The sequence below is a fragment of the Punica granatum genome, chromosome 4 (genome assembly GCF_007655135.1).
Source record: "Punica granatum isolate Tunisia-2019 chromosome 4, ASM765513v2, whole genome shotgun sequence".
In the NCBI taxonomy this organism is placed as follows: Eukaryota; Viridiplantae; Streptophyta; class Magnoliopsida; order Myrtales; family Lythraceae; genus Punica; species Punica granatum.
This window is the reverse complement of record NC_045130.1, coordinates 13,995,000-14,017,784: the sequence shown is the minus strand read 5'-3', so window position 1 is coordinate 14,017,784 and position 22,785 is coordinate 13,995,000. Positions and strand designations below refer to the sequence as shown.

The following is a 22,785-nucleotide window of genomic DNA, read 5'->3' as shown; positions in this document are numbered from 1 at the left end:
TTTTCACCATGCATCATTTCTGTCAACTGATGGATGGAAAGCTGACGTGGCAATGTGATCGTGTTTACTCAGCATTTGAGTCCCACCTAGCCATGAAAATATGATGCACTGTGAAAATTATTTTCAGACTGTGATGCACTCTGTCATTTTCTCATTATTTGTTTGTTAAATTATTTATTAAAACGGAAATGCACTAACAAACATATATAAATTGTCATGTCCTGAACAATCTTGTTCCTATCTCTCTTTCACTTTTTGTAATATTTGACACAAGTTTATTGATCGATCATGCGACGTGGCCTCCATCATCGGCTAAGCCACAAAACCTCATGCGGTCTATTTCCCTTGCTTGAATCAGGGCCACATGAACGCAACTCTCAAACTCGCAAAAGGTTCGATTATAACAAAGGATCGCATTTTAAGTACATGTACATCGATTCGTACTATACCTGTTACGATCATTCGTTTAAGTACAGTAAACAGAGCACTAAAGCAGGGATATTCTCATCTGACATACAGATCTTTGGGGTAGATAGTGAATAACGGGAGCACCATTAGTGAACTTAAAATGATATGCACATAATGCAAGCCATAAATCCATTTACATGGCACGAGCAATCACAAGAGTATTCCATGGGTTACTATCACAACACAAGTGGATATCGAAATCTTCGAGACCGAAACATTCTCCAGGATATCCCGGTCTTGCATATTATAGAATGGAGCATATTGGTATGGGCCGCACATTCTCCTCCCTGACTCTATCTAGGCTCTCCCTGAGATCACGAATCTCGGCATTTGACTTCGCCTGAGCCGACTGTGCTTGCTCTTCAGCCCTCATACGAGCGGCCTGCTCCTCTGCCAACATCTGATCGAGCCTCTTGACCTCCCCTCTCAGCTTGGTTTCAATCTAAGAGCAAGCAATCACACCAAACAGTTCAGTCCAACAAGTCCAGAAACGTTCCTCTTAAATAGCATATGAGATATATGGCGGATAATCACCGCCTTCGAAACATAAGTACGCATCTTAGACAAATCCATAATTAGCAGAAAAAAGAGTAAAAGACTACAATAAATCATAAACCCAACATGCTTCCAAATTAAAAAAAAACAAACATGTTCATTGCAGACTCCGCAAAATCCATATGTTATATTGGAAATATAATTGTCAGAAATGCCATTGCGGTGAACATTAAATTTTTCAATGACGACACAGAAATACAAAGACAGAAAAAGGGGGGGGGGGGGGGAGGGAAAATCAATCTGTTCATCAGAAATACAACTGTACGCTAAAATATACCATCCCAGAAATTCGCTTCAGCTGCTCATCATAAGAATTTTGCATCTCTTCCTTAAACTTCAGTATCTGTCCTTGGTTGTAACCTCTGAGAGAGCCAACCGCTTCCTGTTGCTCCTGGAGCTTCTTTGCTCCTTTCTGCCAAACAAACACTCATAGTTTGGAAACTGTTCATGCAATCGCATTTATTTTACTTGCTTTAAGTTTTAAATGCTCCACTTACCCTCATTTCGGCAAATATCTCATCTGAAAAAGGCTTTCCACCATTCTGGCTTATCACTGCATCGACAAGGGAAAATAGCTCCCGAACTTGGGCGTTTTTCTTGTCCTCATCCTTCGTCTTATTATCGAAAAGCACCCGCCGGTTCCCGCAGAGAGCAAGAACGTCCTTCAATAAATATTTTACAAGATATCAGTGTGCAGCAGCAAAAGTAGAAGATACTCATGGTCAATGTCGTCTTGGTGATTTTTATTGCATTGTATCTTACAATGGCAGCTCAAAAGCTTTTACTAAACTCAATCTGGGACAATCTTACTGGAAGTAAACCGAGTTTAGTTCAACAAAATTTGTGAAAGTAGAATACAAAATATTTAAAATTTAAAAACAAGTCGATCTCTCTAGCCAACTTAAACCACGAGCATAGACAGAACTGTGAGTCTCATCAAAAGCTATCCCAGAGAGAGATGCCCAGTCAATGTTGAGATTTGAAACTCGATTGTGCTTAGCAGCATCATCAGAGATAAAGCAATCTGACAAATCTATATTTAGGAATTGGAATCCCCTAGGTGGCATATCAATCAAACCACCTGTTGTAATTACTCAAAGCTTGCAACTTACTTTAAATGATCTATGAATATCTAACTGCATAAAGAGAGGTAGAGGTCACCTTCAAAGGCTGTGGGCACTCACGACCCAAGTAATCCTCCAGAGTTTCATCATTATCGTCAAGTTCATCCCCCCCAGTGAACACAGCAATCATGTAGTTGACTATCTTGTTTCCAAACAAAGTCCTCAGGGTATGGAAGGCAGCTTCTTCCTCCTCCGAAAAGCGGGTCCTAACAGAAAAGACCAAAACCACAGCATGGATCCCTTCCTTGGCCAGATCGATACACCTGACAATTTCTTTTCCCACATCGCCGATTCCAGCAGAACCATCGAAAAGCCCTGCAATTAACAAACATGTCCTAGATAAGAACCTCTCAATATCCATGAAATATCTCATTCTGCAGAAGTTTGTTAAAAGATCATTACCAGGAGTGTCAATTACATTGACAGTCAGGCCATCAGGCAGGACAGTTTGCTGCAACTCGCAGGTGCTCGTCACCCCCGACGAGCTAGCCCTCGACTTGAAAGCCCTCCTCCCAAGAATAGTGTTCCCTGCGGCACTTTTACCATTACCTGTCCTGCCCACCAGAACCAGCGTCCGAACACCAGCAATCCCAGCCATCATGTAAAAGCCAATTCACGCCAACTGCAAGACATGGATATAATCGCAAGTCATACAGAATGTCCTCAACATCAAAACAGAGCATGAACAAATCTAACATCTAATCTAACAAGATGAAAGTTCCGACTTTTACCAGTCTCCTAAGCCTTATATCGGGAATTTAGCTTCAAAAATAAAACCTTTGTACGGTAGTTTGTCAAACAAGAACAAAAGACTCGAGCTTTGGAGTTAAGCACAGGATTTCGAAAGACTTATCAAGCAAACATGCACGAAAGGCACTGAAATTCGTCTCTAGAGCATAAACAGAACACCATCACTAACAATCTTGCAGCACTGACATCAATAAGATAAGAAGATCGATCAGCTACTACCAGGGAAAGAAGAGAAGCTCGATCGATTATTAACGGTTGCACGAAGAGCACTTATAGAGAAGAATCAACGGCAATTCAGCCACCGTAAGTAAGGTAATCAGACAAGGAAGGAGAAATTCGCTTCCTTGCTCGTCCGTGAAGAAGACGAAGGAGGATCACTTCAGATAGAGGAATGAATCGGATTCGATCGTCAGCAGAAGGTGAGGAAGGCATTTTCGGGATGAATGCCGCTACTGAAGCTGGAGGGCGGGAATGAATTCCTACTCCCATCTCACCCCGACCCCGACAAGAAACTCCATCCCACTCAGTACGGATCGATAGTTCTATGTAGACAAATTCCAGTTTGCCGGTGTCCGCCTCCCTCCGCCTCCTCCGCTATCGGCTTCAGACCAACCATCTCAGCCATTTCATCCCAGCACTCTCTCTCTCTCTCTCTCTGAGCTTCTCCCTGCCTCTCCAGATTTCGCTGCTCGGCTGCTTGCCTGCCTGCCGCAGGACTTGGAGGGGCATAGACCTTGGTGATGGGCTTCAAGAACTTCCCACTCAGTACCGATTTGGATTCTCGGCACATCATCGTCAGGACTGGGAGACGCCATGGCCATGGCCTAACCTAAAATCCTAGAGAAACGCAACGCAGGCAGTGGTCGGGGCTGTGGTGAGGTGAAGGGAGGGAGGCGGCAGTGGCGGTGGCTGCGTGTACTGTTGAGTGCAGAGGCGGATCTCCAGAGGATGAGAAAGAGTCAAACTGGATGGATCCAGTAAGAGATAAAACTATCATGCACAGGTCTGGAATTTGATCCTTTATTTAAGGAAAATAAATACTAAACTCTACGACTCAACCCTTGATGATATCAAATAAACCTTTTCATTTATGACTGTAGATTATCATATCGTAACCAACCACACCAAACAGTTCAAAATAAGAGATATGGCTGGTAATCGCAGCCTTCTAAAAATAAGTACGCATTTCAGGCAAATCCATAATTAGCGAAAAAAAGATCAAAAGACTACAATAAATAATAAACTCAACGTGCTTCCAAATTTAAAAAAACAGACGTGTTTGTTGCAGACTCCGCAAACATATATGTTGTAATGGAAATTTCATTGTTAGAAATGCCAATTTGGTGAACGAACATTAAACTTTTCAATGACGACAGAGAAATACAAGGACAGAAAAAAGAAACAAAAATCCCATTTTTATATCACTCATCAGAGATAAAACTTTACACTAAAACATACCATCTCAAACTTCTGTATATGTACTTTGGTGTGTCCTTTGAGAGAACCAACCGCTTCCTTGCTCCTTTATGCCCAACAAACCTTCATAGTTTGGGAACCATCAGTGCAATGGCATTTCTTTACTTGCTTTAAGTTTTAAATGCTCCACATTGTAAAAGGCTTTCCATCATTCTGGCTTATAACTGCATTGACAAGGGAAAAGAGCTCCTGAACTTGAGTAGTTTTCTTGACCTAGTCATTCATCTTATTATCAAAAAGCACTCGGCGGTTCTCACAGAGAATAAGAATGTCCTTCAATACTCCGTTGATACTCTTTCGCATAAAAAATCACCAACTATTGATTTAATAACAATATTAGTCAATACTCCATTAATTTTAACCAGTATCGCCGACGCATATAGATATGTATAAAAAAAGATATACTTTTATATTCATACACAATATCGATGCACATCACATTTTATTTTCAGGCATAATACGTAATTGCCTGACTTGTCATATTTTTTCTCAGACAAGAATGAGTGAATTATTGCTAGCGAGAGATGATCATCATAATATTATACGAATAAAAACAATTTGAAATATGAAAATGATATGATAGTTCAATTAATCTTCAAATTCAAAGTGAAACGGCGTTCTAAATTAACTAATGGGTTAAGTTCAGGGTGTAAAATGTTATATAACAAACTAGAAAATTAATCCAAGGAAATGAGTAGGGACAGCCATGTCTGAATTGAAATTGTGACTGTGAACTGTTATCCTGATTTAACTCCGGAATTTAAGTATACTCAAGGCTCAGCATATCAGATGTTCAGCAAATCATTCTTACGTTGCATTTTTTTTTTTCTGGTTTTTGTTGAAGGCTCCATTAGGTGTTCGCTTGTGGCGTCATTCTAGCGGAGAAGAGGCCAAAGGAAGAGTAAATAAATTACCTCATCTGATATTTTTTTTTCTCTTTTTTGTGGAGATTTTGGTCATTTCTTGGTGTTTGATTATAACTGTAGTTCCTTCAAATGATTTCTAGGAGACAATATTTGATTTTACCAAGAAATGCTATTTTACGAGTCAACATGGCATTCCTCTTGGTGGTATTGAGTACTTGGTTACAAGTTTTACTCACGATATGATGAGCTAGCTCTCGACTTGAAGGCCCTCCTCAACGAAAGCCGATTGGCTAGAGTCTAGCTAGAAGTATTTGGATACCATGGACAAACTTCCCTTTATGGATTATCAGTTCTAAATGTTAGTTAATTATGTAATGGATCATATCGTTGCTTTATTAATATTGACGCGATGGTTAATTGATCAAATTATCATCATCATCTTACAACCTTCTAGTTGTGAGTAATATGTCACTCACCCATTTTAGTTATCGTATTTTTCCTCTGCCGGCATACATTATCTACATCTTTGCCACGTTTAGTAATTACGTTACTCAGTAGATATTTACTTACCCTGCATCACATCATCGAAAATTATTAAGCTTTACAAGTTATTGTATATTGTCTAGCAGCATCAAGACAACTATAGAGAGTTATAAGAAGGCTAGCTCAGACAGTTCGAACACGGCTTCCGTCACAGAGATCAATGTTTAGGTAATATTTACGCGTGGCCGTTGTCTGATCTAGTTATTACAAAAGATCGAAAACAAGCAGCAGATACAGATGCTGCAGTACTCTAATAGGTAAATTACTTTGCCAAAGATTTGTCCACTTTCCTTGAAATCGACAAATTCAACAAACAATATCACAGTAGAACTATACTATGTATGCACTACGTACAAAGAATGAAGTTCTACAAACAGAAATATCGTACGCCAATAAGGTATCATAAAACATTATGCGACCTGGCTTAGTGCTGATTATATAGTGCATATTATGCATGGCAGGCATTTAATGGGAGATTCTTTGAGTGCCCTTTCTGTGAAGGAACTGAAGCAGCTTGAGAACAGGCTCGAGCGTGGAGTCACCAGAATTAGGTCCAAGAAGGTAACCCTAATATAATCTTTTTTTTAGTGCAATCCCCTAATGTTTTCACAACATCATAATTTGCATAGATATTCCTGTTTTTAATTTTACTTTTAGTAGTTTATCTATTTTTACTCTTACTTGGACAACTCTTGATTTGTTTTCATCCTTGTTGAACAGCATGAAATGCTGCTTTCTGAGATTGAGTACTTGCAGAAAAATGTACTTAATCATATATATATATGTATGATTAACCATATATATATCCAATGTCTCTTTTCTCTCTCTATGTGTCTTAATCTTGCAAATGCTCCATCACCATCTCCATTATAGGAAGAGCTTGTTCATCAGTTCATAATTTGTTTCACAGGAGATTGAGATGGAAAATGAAAGTGCATACCATCGCACCAAGGTATGTAAAAAGTCGTATATGTGTGCGTAGCTTCAATATGCTCTCGATAAAATCTGAATATATACATATGAGATTTCTACTATACTCTATATATATATGAAATTCGCTTAATGATACCATGCATACACCGTAATTTTTTTTTTTTTTACATATTTTGGAAAATCTAATCAGACTTTTGCTTGAATCAGCACGGACAAATTATAACAGGTAGCAGAGATAGAGAGGATGGAGTAGGTGAAGATGGTTTCGGGCCAGGAGATAAATGCGATTCAGGTGTTGGCTTCCCGCAATTTCTTCCCTCCCATTATGTTGGAGGGTGGGAATTCCTACTCTCATCCCGATAAGAAACTCCATCTCGGGTATGAATCAATAATTCTATGCATACTAGTCTGGATACTTTATGGAAACTATAGAATCCCGTCTGGCGTTTTAAATGCTCAGTGGCAAATATTAGTTTCTCATTTACTTGTGGATCATCGTACTTTTGATAAGAAGTGTCATAAAAAATACTATGATCCACCAGCGTATTTATCATAAGAAGTGTAATCAAATATACGCTGGTGGATCATCGTATTGCACTGCGACATGGAAGTGTTGATAGTAATTCAGGTTTAACGTACAAGATGTTATGAGTGCATGTATTGTTCTTGGTTCAGGAATAAAATGTATGTGACTTCATGTTTATGCAGGTAGAAGTCCCCTGAGCTGATTCCGGAAAAAGGCATCTCTTGTGTGCGAAGTATGTATGGTTATAATTTATAATAATAGTTGTTCAATAAAGGGTTAGTATGGTCTTTGAGTGTGTAATTAAAGCTGCAACGGAGCCTATAAACTTCTTGTAACTCCTGAATTAGTACGGCCATCAGACTAATTGGACAATATGTAAGGCTATGTGTTTGTGTGCATTTTGTATGTACTACCGATGAATGAACTATATATACGAGAGATTATTCTATGTTTATGGATTGATTCTGAGAAAGAATGGAAGTCGGGTTCGATTATAACAAAGTATCGCATTTTAACTACATGTACATCAATTCGTACTAGACCTGTTACGATCATTTCGTTTAAGAACAGAGCACTAAAGCAGGGATATTCTCATCTGATATACAGATATTTGGTGTAGATAGTGAATAATGGAAGCACCGTTAGTGAACTTAAAATGATATGCAAATAATGCAAGCCATAAATCCATTTACATGATACGAGCAATCACAAGAGTATTCCATAGGTTACTATCACAACACAAGTGGATATAGAAATCCTCGAGACCGTAACATACTCCAGGATATCCCGGTCTTACATATTATAGAATGGCGCATCTTGATTTGGTCCGCCCACGGGGGCTGCAGTCTCCTTCCTGGCTCTCTGCAAGCTTTTCCTGAGATCACGAATCTCGTCATTTGACTTCGCCTGAACCAAGTGTGCTTGCTCTTCAGCCCTCATACGAGCGGCCTGCTCTTCTGCCACCTTCTGCTCAAGCCTCTTAATCTCCTCTCTCAGCTTGGTTTCAATTTAAAAGTAAGCAATCACACCAAACGGTTCAGTCCAACAAGTCCAGAAATGTTCCTCTTAAATAGCAGATGAGAGATATGGCAGATAATCACAGCCTTCGAAACATAAGTACGCATCTTAGACATATCCATTATTAGCGGAAAAAAGATTAAAAGACTACCATAAATCATAAACCCAACATGCTTCCAAATTAGAAAGCAAACATGTTTGTTGCAGAATCCGCAAAAACATATGTTATATTGGAAATATAATTGTTAGAAATGCCATTGCGGTGAACATTAATGGGCCGTTTGGATTCAGAGTTAAAATTACTTTGATTTTGATTTTGATTTTGATTATGGAAAAGGACAAATGAGAAGTGATTATAAATTTGACTTGGGAAACGTGTGTTTTTGTTGTGTAGTGTGTTGAGTTAAAGTTAAAGTTAAAATTTTTGAATTGGAAAATGTGTATTTTTGTTGTGTAGTATGTTGAGTTAAAGTTAAAATAATTGAACTCGGAATCCAAACGGGGCAGTGACGACACAGAAATACAAAGATAGAAAAAGGGAAAATAATCATTCTGTTGATCAGAAATACAACTGTATGCTAAAATATACCATCTCTGAAATTCGCTTCAGGGCCCATCATAAGATTTTTGCATCTCTTCTTTAAACTTCAGTACCTGCTCCTGTTGGTCCTGGTGCTTCTTTGCTCCTTTCTGCCAAACAAACACTCATAGTTTGGAAACTGTTCGTGCAATCGCATTTATCTCATCTGACAAATGCTTTCCTCCATTCTGGCTTATCACTGCATCAACAAGGGAAAACAGCTCCTGAACTTGGGCTGTTTTCTTGCCCTGATCCTTCGCCTTATTATCAAAAGGCACCCGCTGGTTCCCGCAGAGAGTAAGAATGTCCTTCAATAAATATTTACAAGATATCAGTGTGCAGCAGCAATAGTAGATGATACTTATGGTCAATGTCGTCTTGGTGATTTTTATTGCATTTTATCTTACGACGGCAGCTCAAAAGCTTTTACTAAACTCAATCTGCGACAATCTTACTGGAAGTTAGCCGAGTTTAGTTCAACAAAACTTGTGAAAGTAGACTACAAAATACTTAAAATTTAAAAACAAGTTGATCTCTCCAGCCAACGTAAACCATGAGCATAGACAGAACAGTGAGTCTCATCATCAGATATCCCAGAGAGAGATACCCAGTCAATGTTGAGATTTGAAACTGGATTGTGCTTAGCAGCATCATCAGAGATAATCCCCTAGGTGGCATATCAATCAAACCACCTGTTGTAATTACTCAAAGCCCTGAACTTGAAAGCCCTCCTCCCAAGCCTTATATCGGGAGTTTAGCTTCAAAAATAAAACCTTTGCATAGTAGTTTGTCAAACAAGAACAAAAGACTTGAGCTTTGGAGTTAAGCACAGGATTTCGAAAGATTTATCAAGCAAACATAATGTTATGTAAAGCATGTTGTATTGATCTCGATTCAAAAAAATTAAATGGCAGGTAGAAGTCCCATGAGCTCATACCGGAGGAAGGAATCTCTTTGTGCACGAATTACATACCTACATGGTAATAACTCATAATAATATTTGTTCAATTAAGGGTGTGAGTGTGTGGTCTTTGAGTGTGCAATTAAACTATTAAAGAAGCAATGAAGCCTATTGAACAATGTAGAACCCTCTATATGTGTTTGTGTGCATTTTGTACTCGAACTACCGACGAATGAACTATATGTGGGAACTTCGAGAAAATCTCATTCACATACACGCCGCACATCAAGAACCAATTTGCAGATGCACTTGCGACGCTCGCATCCATGGTGAGCATCACGAAAGAAAACCTCATTGAGCCACTCGAAATCGAGATTGCCAAGGGCCCTGCTCACTGCGACGCAATCCAGGCAATCGACGAACAACCGTGATATGAAGACATCAAACATTTTCTGCAAACCAGCCAATACTCGACATTTGCCAACCGGCGTGACAGAAAAACACTTCGGCGACTCGCAGCACATTACTTCCTGAGTGGAGAGGTTCTTTATCGCCGTTCCTTCGATGCCACACTACTTCGATGTGTCGATGAAATTGAGGCACAACGCCTTATGGGAGAGATACACGAGGGAAGTTGCGGACCTCACATGAGCGGGCTCATGCTCACCAAGAAACTTATGCGTTTGGGTTATTTCTGGTCCACCATGGAGGCCGACTGCGCCAAACACGTCAGACACTGCCACTTGTGCCAGGTCTACGCCGACCAGATCAAAGCACCCCCCAATGAGCTACATCCAATGGCGGCCCCGTGGCCCTTTTCAATGTGGGGCATAGATGTGATCGGCCCTATCAATCCCAAAGCATCCAACGGATACCTTTTCATTTTGGTGGCAATCGACTACTTCACCAAGTGGATCGAGGCCATAACGCTTGCTTCGGTCATAAAGGCCGTGGCACGCTTCCTCAAGTGCAACATCATCGCCCGATACGGAGTCCCTACGACAATCATCACTGACAACTCTAAGAACTTGAACAACAAGATCATCGATGAGCTCTGCGAGCAATTCAAAGTGCAGCATCGTAACTCCACGCCGTACCGTCCCCAAATGAACGGTGCGGTGGAAGCTGCGAACAAGAACATCAAGAAAATCATCGAAAAAATGACGGTGACCTATAAGGATTGGCACGAGATGCTCCCTTTTACTCTCTTAGCATACCGAACATCTATCCGCACTTCAACCGTGGCAACTCCGTACTCTTTGGTCTATGGCATGGAAGCAGTCCTCCCAATCGAAGTGGAGATTCCTTCCATGAGGGTCCTTGCCGAGTCCGAGCTCGAAGAAGCAGAATGGGCGAAGCAACGCTACGAACAGCTCAATCTCATCGACGAAAAGCGGCTAACAGCGCTATGCCACGGCCAATGCTAACAACAAAGAATGGCCCGAGCGTTCAATGCAAGAGTCCGCCACCGCGAGTTCAACCCCGGTGACATTGTCCTGCGAAAGGTTCTTCACATTACACCTGACTCTCGGGGCAAGTTCGCATACAAGTATGATGGGCCTTTCGTCGTTAGGGAAACCTTCTTTGGAGGGGCAATTATCTTAAGTGGACGAGACCGAAAATGCGCTCCCTGTCAACGCTGACGCCCTCAAGAAGTGCTATCCTTGATAGCCTTCTTCGTCATTCTATAGCCTCTTCATGTCCCCGCAGGCTGCAAGCCACATTTCCGATCTTTGTTTTCTTCTGTATTCTTCAAACTCTACGCTCATGTCGCCTCAGCGCATTCTGTCATCAGCACCTGTACTCTTTCCATTTAAGATCACCTTTGAGAGAAAAGAATAAATTTCCCGCTAAGTCGAAAACCTCCTCGAGGCGACCTAGGCAAAAGTTAGGGAACGAGGGGCACGGCTTAAAATCCCGCAAAGAGGAGCCGGGGGCAAAAGGAGAGCATAAATCATATCCTTGCTAGGCTGAAAACCCGTAAAGGGCGGTTTAGGCAAAAGTTAGAGGAATCGAGAGATGCGATCGGACCCTATCTTGGGCGGTCGTAATAAAAGGAGAGCATTCATGAGAGAAAAGTCAAAATAAAATATCTCGTCAGGTCGTCACGCGTTTTGCGGCCTGGGCAAAAATTAGGGGCAATTGTCGGTTCGACCACGAAAGAACAGCAGCACCCCGCGTGAAGCTACAACAAGTAGTGGTTCGGCAGTCCTCAACGCAAGCAAACTCTCTTCGACTTTCAAGGCTCGAGATACGCCTCGAAATGGGGTCGAATCGTCGTATCCTTGATTTGGAGGATCCTAAAGATCCTTCCATTTACCTTCACTCAAAGCTCTGTGGGCCACGCCCTCATTTTGTCTTCCCATCAGTACAAGATATTGATCCATGCCCCTAGCTAGGTCTTGTCGTGAAATGCAGGTTTTTGCGGTTACTCTAATGCTATGCTTGCAGATTAATTAGACATTTAACCATTGGGGCGTCACTGCTACAATGGCGCAGCAATTGATTGCTTGAATTGAAAGACCTCCATATATATTGCAATGAGCATGCATGTTTCTGTTCAAACCAAATGGTACGTACCTGTTTAAATGCAACACAAATCCAAATGGAATTCGTATATATACAAACTGATTGTATGACTAAAATCCTCGTGGCCAATTCTACTGATCGAGGCAGATAAGTGGGCTAATTGATAATAATTTTTACTTACGAATTATAGGAAGGTGAATATATTATAGTAGTGCTCTATAGGCTTGACAATCATGATACTGCCAGACCACTAAGCTAATGTATAATTACATATTTGAGCAGTAGCCGGCCACGAAAATTATGCAGACGTATACACATATAAAATTTTAGAAATTGCAATTTGCAGTATATATGTATAATCTCTTCTCCATTATCTATAGATATTATATATGCAGATCGATGGATCATAAAATGGCCAATTATTTTAACAAACACATAAATCATATTGAATATATATGTATGATCTTGTAATTTTTGCTATGCTTGGTTTTTTATGTTTTTGTAATCCTTGAGCGATGTTAATATCTGAATACAAATGTTCTTAGTATATATATTACACGTGATCTGCACACAACAAAAGATAAATATATATATACATATATATGTCCGTGTGTGTAGCTCTAATAATATGCGCTCAATTTGCACACTGAACATAATAAAAACATCTTAAAACTTTGTTAGAAGATTAGTTATGATTAATTATTATTTTCTGAAGAGTACAAGTTTTAATTCTATTTTTTTATTAATTGATAGTAATTAATCACTCGTGTATTTTTCTAATCAACACTATGTATGGGAAGGGACTAGAGAAAGAAAGCCTCATTTTAAAACTCGATTCCTCCTTTTCTCGAGCACAAAACATATATGTAAAAGATAACAGTTCCCTATCAAATAAACTTTCGTTATGGAAAGAAAAATGTAACCCATGCACGATAATTATTTTCAATGGATTACAGCGTGAGTTTATATGTAAGAGTATGAAGTTATTTTGTCTCAATTTTTCAATCGACCAAAAGATAAGGACATTGTATTGTACTTGTTTTGGAATGTGCAATTCTAGAACATACAAAATACATTTAATCAAGTATTGCCAACATCTGATAGCATAAGAGTTATACTCGACCATTTTCATTTTATGTCAGTCTCTCCCGAGCTTCCTACATGCAGATACATGCACATATACATACGTATGTACACATTCTGAGTTTGGAGTTTCATTGTCACTTCAAATAATCCCATGGGGTGAATGATTGATAGAGCCATTGACGTATCGAATGCTCATATAACTTGGAAATTAAAGATATCATATAAATCTCCTTGGAACCGAAAAAAAAGATAGAATCTATTTTACTTCATCTGTCAAATAGTAATATACATTATAAAAACTCACAAGAAGCGCCTTGTGGTTAGGGTCGAACAATGCTTAAATAAGATGAGTATCAACCAATAAATTGAGAATACCTATAATCTCACTGAAAATATGTACCTCATGTATTTCAAAGAATCTCCTCATAATTGGATTTTTTTCCCCTTATAAGTACTTGGGGTTGTATTCTATTATTTCCTTTCTGTCCTGTTCTCCTTTCTTTTTCTTTCTAGTCTAGACACGATCTAATTTTTGCTTTATGACATAAATTCTTGCAAAGAAATGTGATATACGTTGAGAAAAGTTTTGGAAAAGACTTTGCCTTTTCTCTTTATTTATCTTGACTTGATAGTGGGTATATAGCCGAGTAGGGGGACATCCAATCTCCATGTCTTCTCATTATTACAAGCATTTCACTTCTTAGTACCTGGTATCCATCGGAAAGTTCCCACTAAAACAAGATAGATTGATTGAACAAGAGAGAGAGAGGATATAATTTTTCCAGGAAATTCTACGCTTCTTAAAGCCTTCATGCACAAAATCGACGTTTATTCTCTTCTCAGAATTACTTTTTCATGTCCTTTAACTCCACGAAAGCTGATTGGCTAGAGTCTAGCTAGAAGTATTCGGATACCATGGACAAACATCCCTTTATGGATTATCGGTTCCAAATGATAGTTAATTACGTAATGGATCATATCGTTGCTTTATTAATATTGACGCGATGGTTAATTGATCGAATTATCATCATCATCTTACAACCTTCTAGTTGTGAGTAATATGTCACTCGCCCTTTTTAGTTATCGTATTTTTCCTCTGCTGGCGTACATTATCTACATCTTTGCCACGTTCAGTAATTACGTAACCCAGTAGATATTTACTTACCCCGTGCATCACATCATCGAAAATTATTAAGCTTTACAAGTTATTATATATCGGTTAGCAGCATCAAGACAACTATAGAGAGGTATAAGAAGGCTAGCTCAGACAGTTGGAACACGACTTCTGTTACAGAGATCAATGCTCAGGTAATATTTACGTGTGGCCGTTGTCTGATCTAGTTATTACAAAAGATCGAAAAAAAGCAGCAGATTTCGTCTTTCCTTCTCTAGATTTGCACATTTTTTCCTATAAGTAACTGATTTATATATTTTGTGCAGTTCCTTCCATGCACAATATATGACATATCTCTAATTTATCTTTTTGTATATATGCAGTATTATCAACAAGAATCAGCCAAGCTGAGGCAGCAGATACAGATGCTGTAACAGATAAATTACTTTCCCAAAGATTTTTCCACTTTCCTTGAAATCGACAAATTCGGCAAACAATATCACAGTAGAACTATACTATGTATGCACTACTTACAAAGAATGAAGTTCTACAAACAGAAATATTGTACGCCAATAAGGTATCATAAAACATTATGTGACCCGGCTTTGTGCTGATTATATAGTGCATATTATGCATGGCAGGCATTTGATGGGAGATTCTTTGAGTGCCCTTTCCGTGAAGGAACTGAAGCAGCTCGAGAACAGGCTCGAGCGCGGAATCACCAGAATTAGGTCCAAGAAGGCAACCCTTATATGATCTTTTTTTTTTAGTGCAATCCCCTAATGTAATTATTTACTATATAGTTTTCACAACATCATAATTTCGATAGATATTCCTGTTTTTAATTTTACTTTTAGTAGTTCATCTATTTTTACTCTTACTTGGACAACTCCTGATTTGTTTTCATCCATGTCGAACAGCATGAAATGCTGCTTGCTGAGATTGAGTACTCGCAGAAAAAGGTACGTAATCATATATATATGTATGATTAAGCATATATATATGTGTGTGTGTGTGTATTATATATATATATCCAATGTCTCTTTCTTCTCTCTTTGTGTATCTTAATCTTGCAAACGCTCCATCACCATCTCCATTATAGCAAGAGCTTGTTCATCAGTTCATAATTTGTTTCACAGGAGATTGAGATGGAAAATGAAACTGTGTACCTTTGCACCAAGGTATGTAAAAACTCGTATTCGTGTGCGTAGCTGCAATATGTTCTCCATAATATCTTTATATACACATATGAGATTTCTACTATACTCTATATATGCATATATGAAATTCGCTTAATGATACCATGCATACACCGTAATTTGTTTTTCTACATATTTTGGATTTTCTAATCAGACTTTTCTTGAATCACCATGGACAAACAGATAGCTGAGATAGAGAGGATGGAACACGTGAATATGGTTATGGGCCAGGAGATGAATGCGATTCAGGTGTTGGCTTCCTGCAATTTCTTCCCTCCCAATATGTTGGAGGGTGGAAATTCCTACTCTCATCCCGATAAGAAACTCCATCTCGGGTATGAATCAATAATTCTATGCATACTAGTCTAGATACTTTATGGAAATTGTAGCGTCTCGTCTGGCGTTTTAAATGCTCAGTTGCTGGTGGATCATCGTACTTTTAATAAGTAAGTGTCATAAAAAAATATTATGATCCACCAGCGTATTTATTATAAGAAGTGTCATCAAATGTACGCTGGTGGATCATCGAATTGTACTACGACATGGTAGTGCTGATAGTACTTTAGGTTTAATGTACAAGATGTTATGAGAGCATGTACCGTTCTTGGTTCAAGAATAAAATGTACGTGCCTTCATTTTTATTTATTTATTATTTTTGCTAACTCGGGATGTCCGGGCTTTGCCCTACTAATCCCTGAGGCTCTGTGAACCCCCGGCGGCGCACAAAACGGGTAATCACGGCAAAGGTGCTCCGGTGGCTCCAAGGGGTTTTGAATCTTGGGATCGGGTGGATATTTAAGCTCTTTCTTACCACTAAGCCAAACTTGTCACGACCTAAAATTTCAGCAAAGTTTCTCCAATGTTTTCTCGATATCCATTATTACATAAACCATTCATTTATAACATGCTTTCCACCTCCCAAAACATTTAACCAATTCAGCAATCTATACAAAGGCATATAACCAATTCAGCAGGTTCTGATATGTATATAACTCTCAAGGGAGTACTTTTTCACAGCCATATCACTAGCCCAGCTAAACAAAAGTTTCAGATCGTAACATAACTATAACATTCTACAAGAACTTACTACTTATACTAGGAGTGGCTCTACTGCAAAAGATCCTTTGCGCTAATCCCCGTTGTTCAAAAAAATATCTTGTGCGGTTAGTCTAGCTCCTAGCTCATCTGGAAAAATATATGCAGGGGTGAGCTGCATCTCAGTGAATACGATATTTCAAAGTAAAATGAATTAATACATTCATAATTCACAGACAATCAAATATATATATATATATATGTATCTATATACTCTATCACAATATTGAGTCTAATACCAACCTAATCCGTTCATACAACTAACTCAACAAACAAATCTCAAGTAAATTATAAGCCTATCTTCATCATCATATCTCATAAGGGGGCCCCTTTTTCTATTCCGCCGGGTCCAGCGGTTGTTCGTGCCCCTTTTGCTATTCCGCCGGGTCCAGCGGCCGTTCGTGCCCCTTTTTGCTATTCCGCCGGGTCCAGCGGCCCTTCGTGCCCCTTTTTGATATTCCGCCGGGTCCAGCGGCCGTTCGTGCCCCTTTTGCTATTCCGCCTGGTCCAGCGGCCTCATGGCTATAATCACACAATAATACTAGCATACTCAACACATATATCAACTATATTCCTCAATCATTTAGTCACCTCCACTTCTATAACAACACATATAAATATTTACTATCATTTTACGATGGAAGAAAGTACTCACTAAGACCCCTCAAAACGATAACTCAATGAGTCGAGCTGTTTGGTTGTATAATCTCGGTCTCCTCAGCCCCTATTCATATTCAAGCACAAATGTTAGATAATATACCAAATAAAAGCATAAATATACATCAATTCAACTCTCTTGTTCCTATTAATCACAAGCACCCACATAAGAATAAGATAATATGCATAATAATGACATTACATGCTAGTCCGTTTAATTGTTTCTCCATTTTTATTAAAGCTAAAATTACTTCCATACACAGGTTCATCCCACTCTCTACTCGTTATTATCCACCAATCATTGCTCAGTTCTCCTTACTCCTCAATTCCTCATTAAAACATGTTACTATCTCATAATTATTTTGAATTAGTAAATTCGAAGAGGCTCGATATTCAATTGTTAATAAGCAGCTAAGCAGCAACCCAATAAAGTTGGCCTCCATACCCAATTAACCATCAAGCAAAAACATCTAACTTCTTCAATTTGTTGCCTTAGTGAACTCATACAACCAACTCTAAGCAAATGACAAGTGTTCTTATCATCTCATGAACACAACTCCAAATTTTTAGCTTATTAAAATAAATATAAAACACTCCAGCACCACAATAAAGGCAAGCCAATTGCCTTGACAAAACTCAGCTCCTAAAATACTATATCGAATTATCAATCCAACTTATTCAACTTACTACTCAAAACAAATTTCCACTTCCAACACTTCCCTTGAACTTCACAGTAAGCAACCTCAGTTAATCCTACGGAAAATTTCTATTCAAGAACACTTCCCCAGTCAGAAAATGAATTGGCATTATTGGGAATTATTCTACCAACCTCTAATTTGCAATTGGCTCAAAGAACAAGATATATGCATATATATGTTTATATATACGCCTGCATATCTATATATATATATATATATATATATATAATTATACTTTCAAGAAGGCATAGATGATTGTAGGAACTTAAACTCCTCTAGTTGCTTAGGTGAAATTCAACATAAAACAATCTATATTACCCACATGCAAGATAATCCAAAGAACAAATAGAAATAAGACAAACAAACACAACCAACACAACTATTTCAGCTTGAACATACCAAACCATGTTGTTTATCTACGCAATTGCAAGTTTCAGCGGTTTGTTTCCCAAATCCCGACTCTCCTTACTTCGTTTCCCTCAATTCTCCTCTAACTTTGCACCTTAGCTCTCTCTCTCTCTCTCCCACTGTTCTGCTCTGTTTTTCCTTCAACTATTTCAGTAGAGAACACAGCAAGAAATTGAAAAGAAAAGGTCAATGGCGGTGGATTACTGAGGGAGAGAATGAAGTACACGTGGGGCCCCTTGCTACCCCTCTTTTTATTTTATTTTATTTTTTCCAGCCACAAAAATTTATGGTGTATAATTTACATGTAATATACATAAGCATGTATTTGTATAGGTTATATGTATATATATATGTGCATGTTCGGTTGACCGGTCTCACAAAACTCCTTGGAGTTAAATGTACCTGCCTTCATGTTTATGCAGGTAGAAGTCCCCCGAGCTGATTCTAGATAAAGGCATCCCCTGTGTGCGAAGTACGTATGGTTATAAAAGCTGCCTTCAATGAAGGGTTAGGGTGGTGTTTGAGTGTGTAATTAAAGCTGCAACGAAGCCTATAAACATCCTGCAACTGCTGAATTAGTACGGCCATCGGACTAATTGGACAATATGTAAGGCTCTGTGTTTGTGTGCATTTTGTATGTACTACTGATGAATGAACTATACATACGAGAGATTATTCTATGTTTATGGATTGATTCTGAGAAAGAATGGAAGTCAGGTTCGATTATAACAAAGGATCGCATTTTAAGTACATGTACATCAATTTCGTACTAGACCTGTTACGATCATTTACAGAGCACTAAAGCAGGGATAGTCTCATCTGACATACAGATCTTTGGGGTAGATAGTGAATAACGGAAGCACCATTAGTGAACTTAAAATGATACGCAAATAATGCAAGCCATAAATCCATTTACATGACACGAGCAATCACAAGAGTATTCCATAGGTTACTATCACAACACAAGTGGATATCGAAATCTTCGAGACCGAAACATTCTCCAGGATATCCCGGTCTTGCATATTATAGAATGGGGCATGGTGGGGGCAGCGGTATGGGCAGCGGTATGGGCAGCCGACGGACCCTCTCGGCTCTATGCAGCCTCTCCCTGAGATCATGAATCTCGTCATTTGACTTCGCCTGAGCCAACTGTGCTTGCTCTTCAGTCCTCACACGAGCGGCCTGCTCCTCTGCCAACTTCTGCTCGAGCCTCTTGACCTCCACTCTCAGCTTGGTTTCAATCTAAAGAGTAAGCAATCACACCAAACAGTTCAGTCCAACAAGTCCAGAAATGTTCCTCTTAAATAGCAGATGAGAGATATGGCAGATAATCACAGCCTTCGAAACATAAGTACGCATCTTAGACAAATCCATAATTACCGGAAAAAAGATTAAAAGACTCCGCAAAAACATATTTTATATTGGAATATAATTGTCAGAAATGCCATTGCGGTGAACATTAAATTTTTCAATGACGACACAGAAATACAAAGACAGAAAAAGGGGGAAAAAAATCAATCCGTTGATCAGAAATACAACTGTACGCTAAAATATACCATCTCAGAAATTCGCTTCAGCTGCTCATCATAAGATTTTTGGATCTCTTCCTTAAACTTCAGTATCTGTCCTTGGTTGTAACCTCTGAGAGAGCCAACCGCTTCCTGTTGCTCCTGGAGCTTCTTTGCTCCTTTCTGCCAAACAAACACTCATAGTTTGGAAATTGTTAGTGCAATAGCATTTATTTTACTTGCTTTAAGTTTTACATGCTCTACTTACCCTCATTTCGGCAAATATCTCATCTGAAAAAGGTTTTCCGCCATTCTGGCTTATCACTGCATCGACAAGGGAAAATAGCTCCCGAACTTGGGCTATTTTCTTGTCCTGATCCTTCGTCTTATTATCGAAAAGAACGTGCCGGTTCCCGCAGAGAGCAAGAACATCCTTCAATAAATATTTTACAAGATATCAGTGTGCAGCAGCAATAGTAGAAGATACTCATGGTCAATGTCGTCTTGGTAATTTTTATTGCATTGTATCTTACAAAGGCAGCTCAAAAGCTTTTACTAAACTCAATCTTGGGCAATCTTACTGGAAGTAAACCGAGTTTAGTTCAACAAAATTTCTGAAAGTAGACTACAAAATACTTAAAATTTAAAAACAAGTTGATCTCTCTAGCCAACGTTGAGACTTGAAACTGGATTGTGCTTAGCAGCGTCATCAGAGATAAAGCAATCTGATAAATCTATATTTAGGAATTGGAATCCCCTAGGTGGCATATCAATCAAACCACCTGTTGTAATTACTCAGAGTTTGCAACTTACTTTAAATGATCTATGAATATCTAACTGCATAAAGAGGTAGAGGTCACCTTCAAAGGCTGTGGGCACTCACGACCCAAGTAATCTTCCAGAGTTTCATCATTATCTTCAAGTTCATCCCCACCAGTGAACACAGCAATCATGTAGTTGACTATCTTGTTTCCAAACAAAGTCCTCAGGGCATGGAAGGCAGCTTCTTCCTCCTCCGAAAAGCGGGTCCTAACAGAAAAGACCAAAACCACAGCATGGATCCCTTCCTTGGCCAGATCGATACACCTGACAATTTCTTTTCCAACATCGCCGATTCCAGCAGAACTATCGAAAAGCCCTGCAATTACAAAACATGTCCTAGCTAAGAACCTCTCAATATGCATGAAATATCTCATTCTGCAGAAGTTTGTTAAAAGATCATTACCGGGAGTGTCAATTACATTGACAATCTGGCCATCAGGCAGGACAGTTTGCTGCAACTGGCAGGTGCTTGTCACCCCCGACGAGCTAGCCCTCGACTTGAAAGCCCTCCTCCCAAGAATAGTGTTCCCTGTGGCACTTTTACCATTACCTGTCCTGCCCACTAGAACCAGCGTCCGAACACCAGCATAAGAGGAAGTGAGCCCCCAATCATCATCTATTGCAATCCCAGCCATCATGTAAAAACCAATTCACTTCAACTGCAAGACATAGATATAATCGCGAGTCATACAAAATGTCCTCAACATCAATACCGAGCATGAACAAATCTCACATCTAATCTAATTAGATAAAGTTCCGACTTTTACCAGTCTCCTAGGCCTTATATCGGGAATTTAGCTTCGAAAATAAAACCTTTGCACAGTAGTTTGTCAAAGAAGAACAAAAGACTCGAGCTTTGGAGTTAAGCACAGGATTTCGAAAGACTTATCAAGCAAACATACACGAAAGGCACTGAAATTCGTCTCTAGAGCATAAACAGAACACCATCACTAACAATCTTGCAGCACTGACATCAATAAGATAAGAAGATCGATCAGCTACTACCAGGGAAGTAGAGAAGCTCGATAGATTATTAACGGTTGCACGAAGAGCACTTATAGAGAAGAATCAACGGCAATTCAGCCACCGTAAGTAAGGTAATCAGACAAGGAAGGAGAAATTCGCTTCCTTGCTCGTCCGTGAAGAAGACGAAGGAGGATCACTTCAGATAGAGGAATGAATCGGATTTGGTCGTCGGCAGAAGGTAAGGAAGGCATTTTCGGAATGAATGCTGCTACTGAAGCTGGAGGGCGGGAATGAATTCTTACTCCCATCTCACCCCGACCCCGACAAGAAACTCCATCCCGGTTACGGTACGGATCGATAGTTCTATCTAGACAAATTCCAGTTTGCCGGTGTCCGCCTCCCTCCGCCTCCTCCGCTATCTGCTTCAGACCAACCATCTCAGCCACTTTCATTCCAGCACTCTCTCTCTCTCTCTGAGCTTCTCCCTGCCTCTCCAGATTTCGCTGCTCGGCTGCCTGCCTGCCGCAGGACTTGGAGGGGCATAGACCTTGATGATGGGCTTCAAGAACTTCCCACTCAGTACCGATTTGGCCTAACCTAAAACCCTAGAGAAACGCAACGCAGGGAGTGAAGGGAGGGAGGCGGCTGTGGCGGTGGCTGCGTGCACTGGTGAGTGCAGAGGCGGATCTCCACAGGATGAGAGAGAGACAGTGGCGGGGATGAGTTTCCAAAAAAAAAAAAAAACACACGAAAGAATTTCTTGTTCGTTTATAAATTCTATAAAACTTTGAGAGTGAAGAGGAATTTCTCCAAAACCATATGAACTTTCTTTTTTTTCTTTTCTTTTGAGCATGTCTCTAGCCTTGGTATCCAGAAGTCTAACGATTCTTATTAATCTAGTCCGAACTAGCCATAATATCCAAAAGTCTAATGATTTTTATTCATCTAGTTCGAACTGAACTTC

General features: G+C 39.4%; 3 protein-coding genes across 4 annotated transcripts; 1 reads left to right on the top strand and 2 right to left on the bottom strand.

Annotated features, from left to right (window-relative positions):
- Positions 1 to 533: 533 nt before the first annotated feature.
- Positions 534 to 3,930, bottom strand: LOC116205683 (immune-associated nucleotide-binding protein 9-like). Its single transcript, XM_031538315.1, has 5 exons — positions 2,550 to 3,930; positions 2,185 to 2,462; positions 1,521 to 1,685; positions 1,301 to 1,435; positions 534 to 910 (listed from the first exon to the last, which is right to left on the bottom strand). The coding sequence occupies exons 1-5, from the start codon at positions 2,746 to 2,748 to the stop codon at positions 713 to 715; spliced, it is 975 nt and encodes a 324-aa protein (XP_031394175.1). The 5' UTR covers positions 2,749 to 3,930; the 3' UTR covers positions 534 to 712.
- A 4,088-nt stretch (positions 3,931 to 8,018) lies between these two features.
- LOC116205679 (immune-associated nucleotide-binding protein 9-like) lies at positions 8,019 to 22,542 on the bottom strand. 2 transcript variants are annotated; one of them, XM_031538312.1, is made up of 6 exons: positions 21,861 to 22,542; positions 21,259 to 21,514; positions 20,894 to 21,171; positions 20,302 to 20,466; positions 20,082 to 20,216; positions 8,019 to 8,249 (listed from the first exon to the last, which is right to left on the bottom strand). In XM_031538312.1, the coding sequence occupies exons 2-6, from the start codon at positions 21,491 to 21,493 to the stop codon at positions 8,034 to 8,036; spliced, it is 1,029 nt and encodes a 342-aa protein (XP_031394172.1). In that variant the 5' UTR covers positions 21,494 to 21,514; positions 21,861 to 22,542; the 3' UTR covers positions 8,019 to 8,033. The 2 variants fall into 2 exon arrangements, with proteins under 2 accessions (XP_031394172.1, XP_031394171.1); XM_031538311.1 differs by lacking the exon at positions 8,019 to 8,249 and adding an exon at positions 19,368 to 19,767 and having other exon boundaries at positions 21,861 to 22,538.
- LOC116202659 (agamous-like MADS-box protein AGL11) lies at positions 11,192 to 16,041 on the top strand. The gene is made up of 7 exons (XM_031534254.1): positions 11,192 to 11,244; positions 14,581 to 14,662; positions 14,852 to 14,898; positions 15,110 to 15,209; positions 15,389 to 15,430; positions 15,608 to 15,649; positions 15,851 to 16,041. The coding sequence occupies exons 1-7, from the start codon at positions 11,192 to 11,194 to the stop codon at positions 16,034 to 16,036; spliced, it is 552 nt and encodes a 183-aa protein (XP_031390114.1). The 3' UTR covers positions 16,037 to 16,041.
- Positions 22,543 to 22,785: the final 243 nt, after the last annotated feature.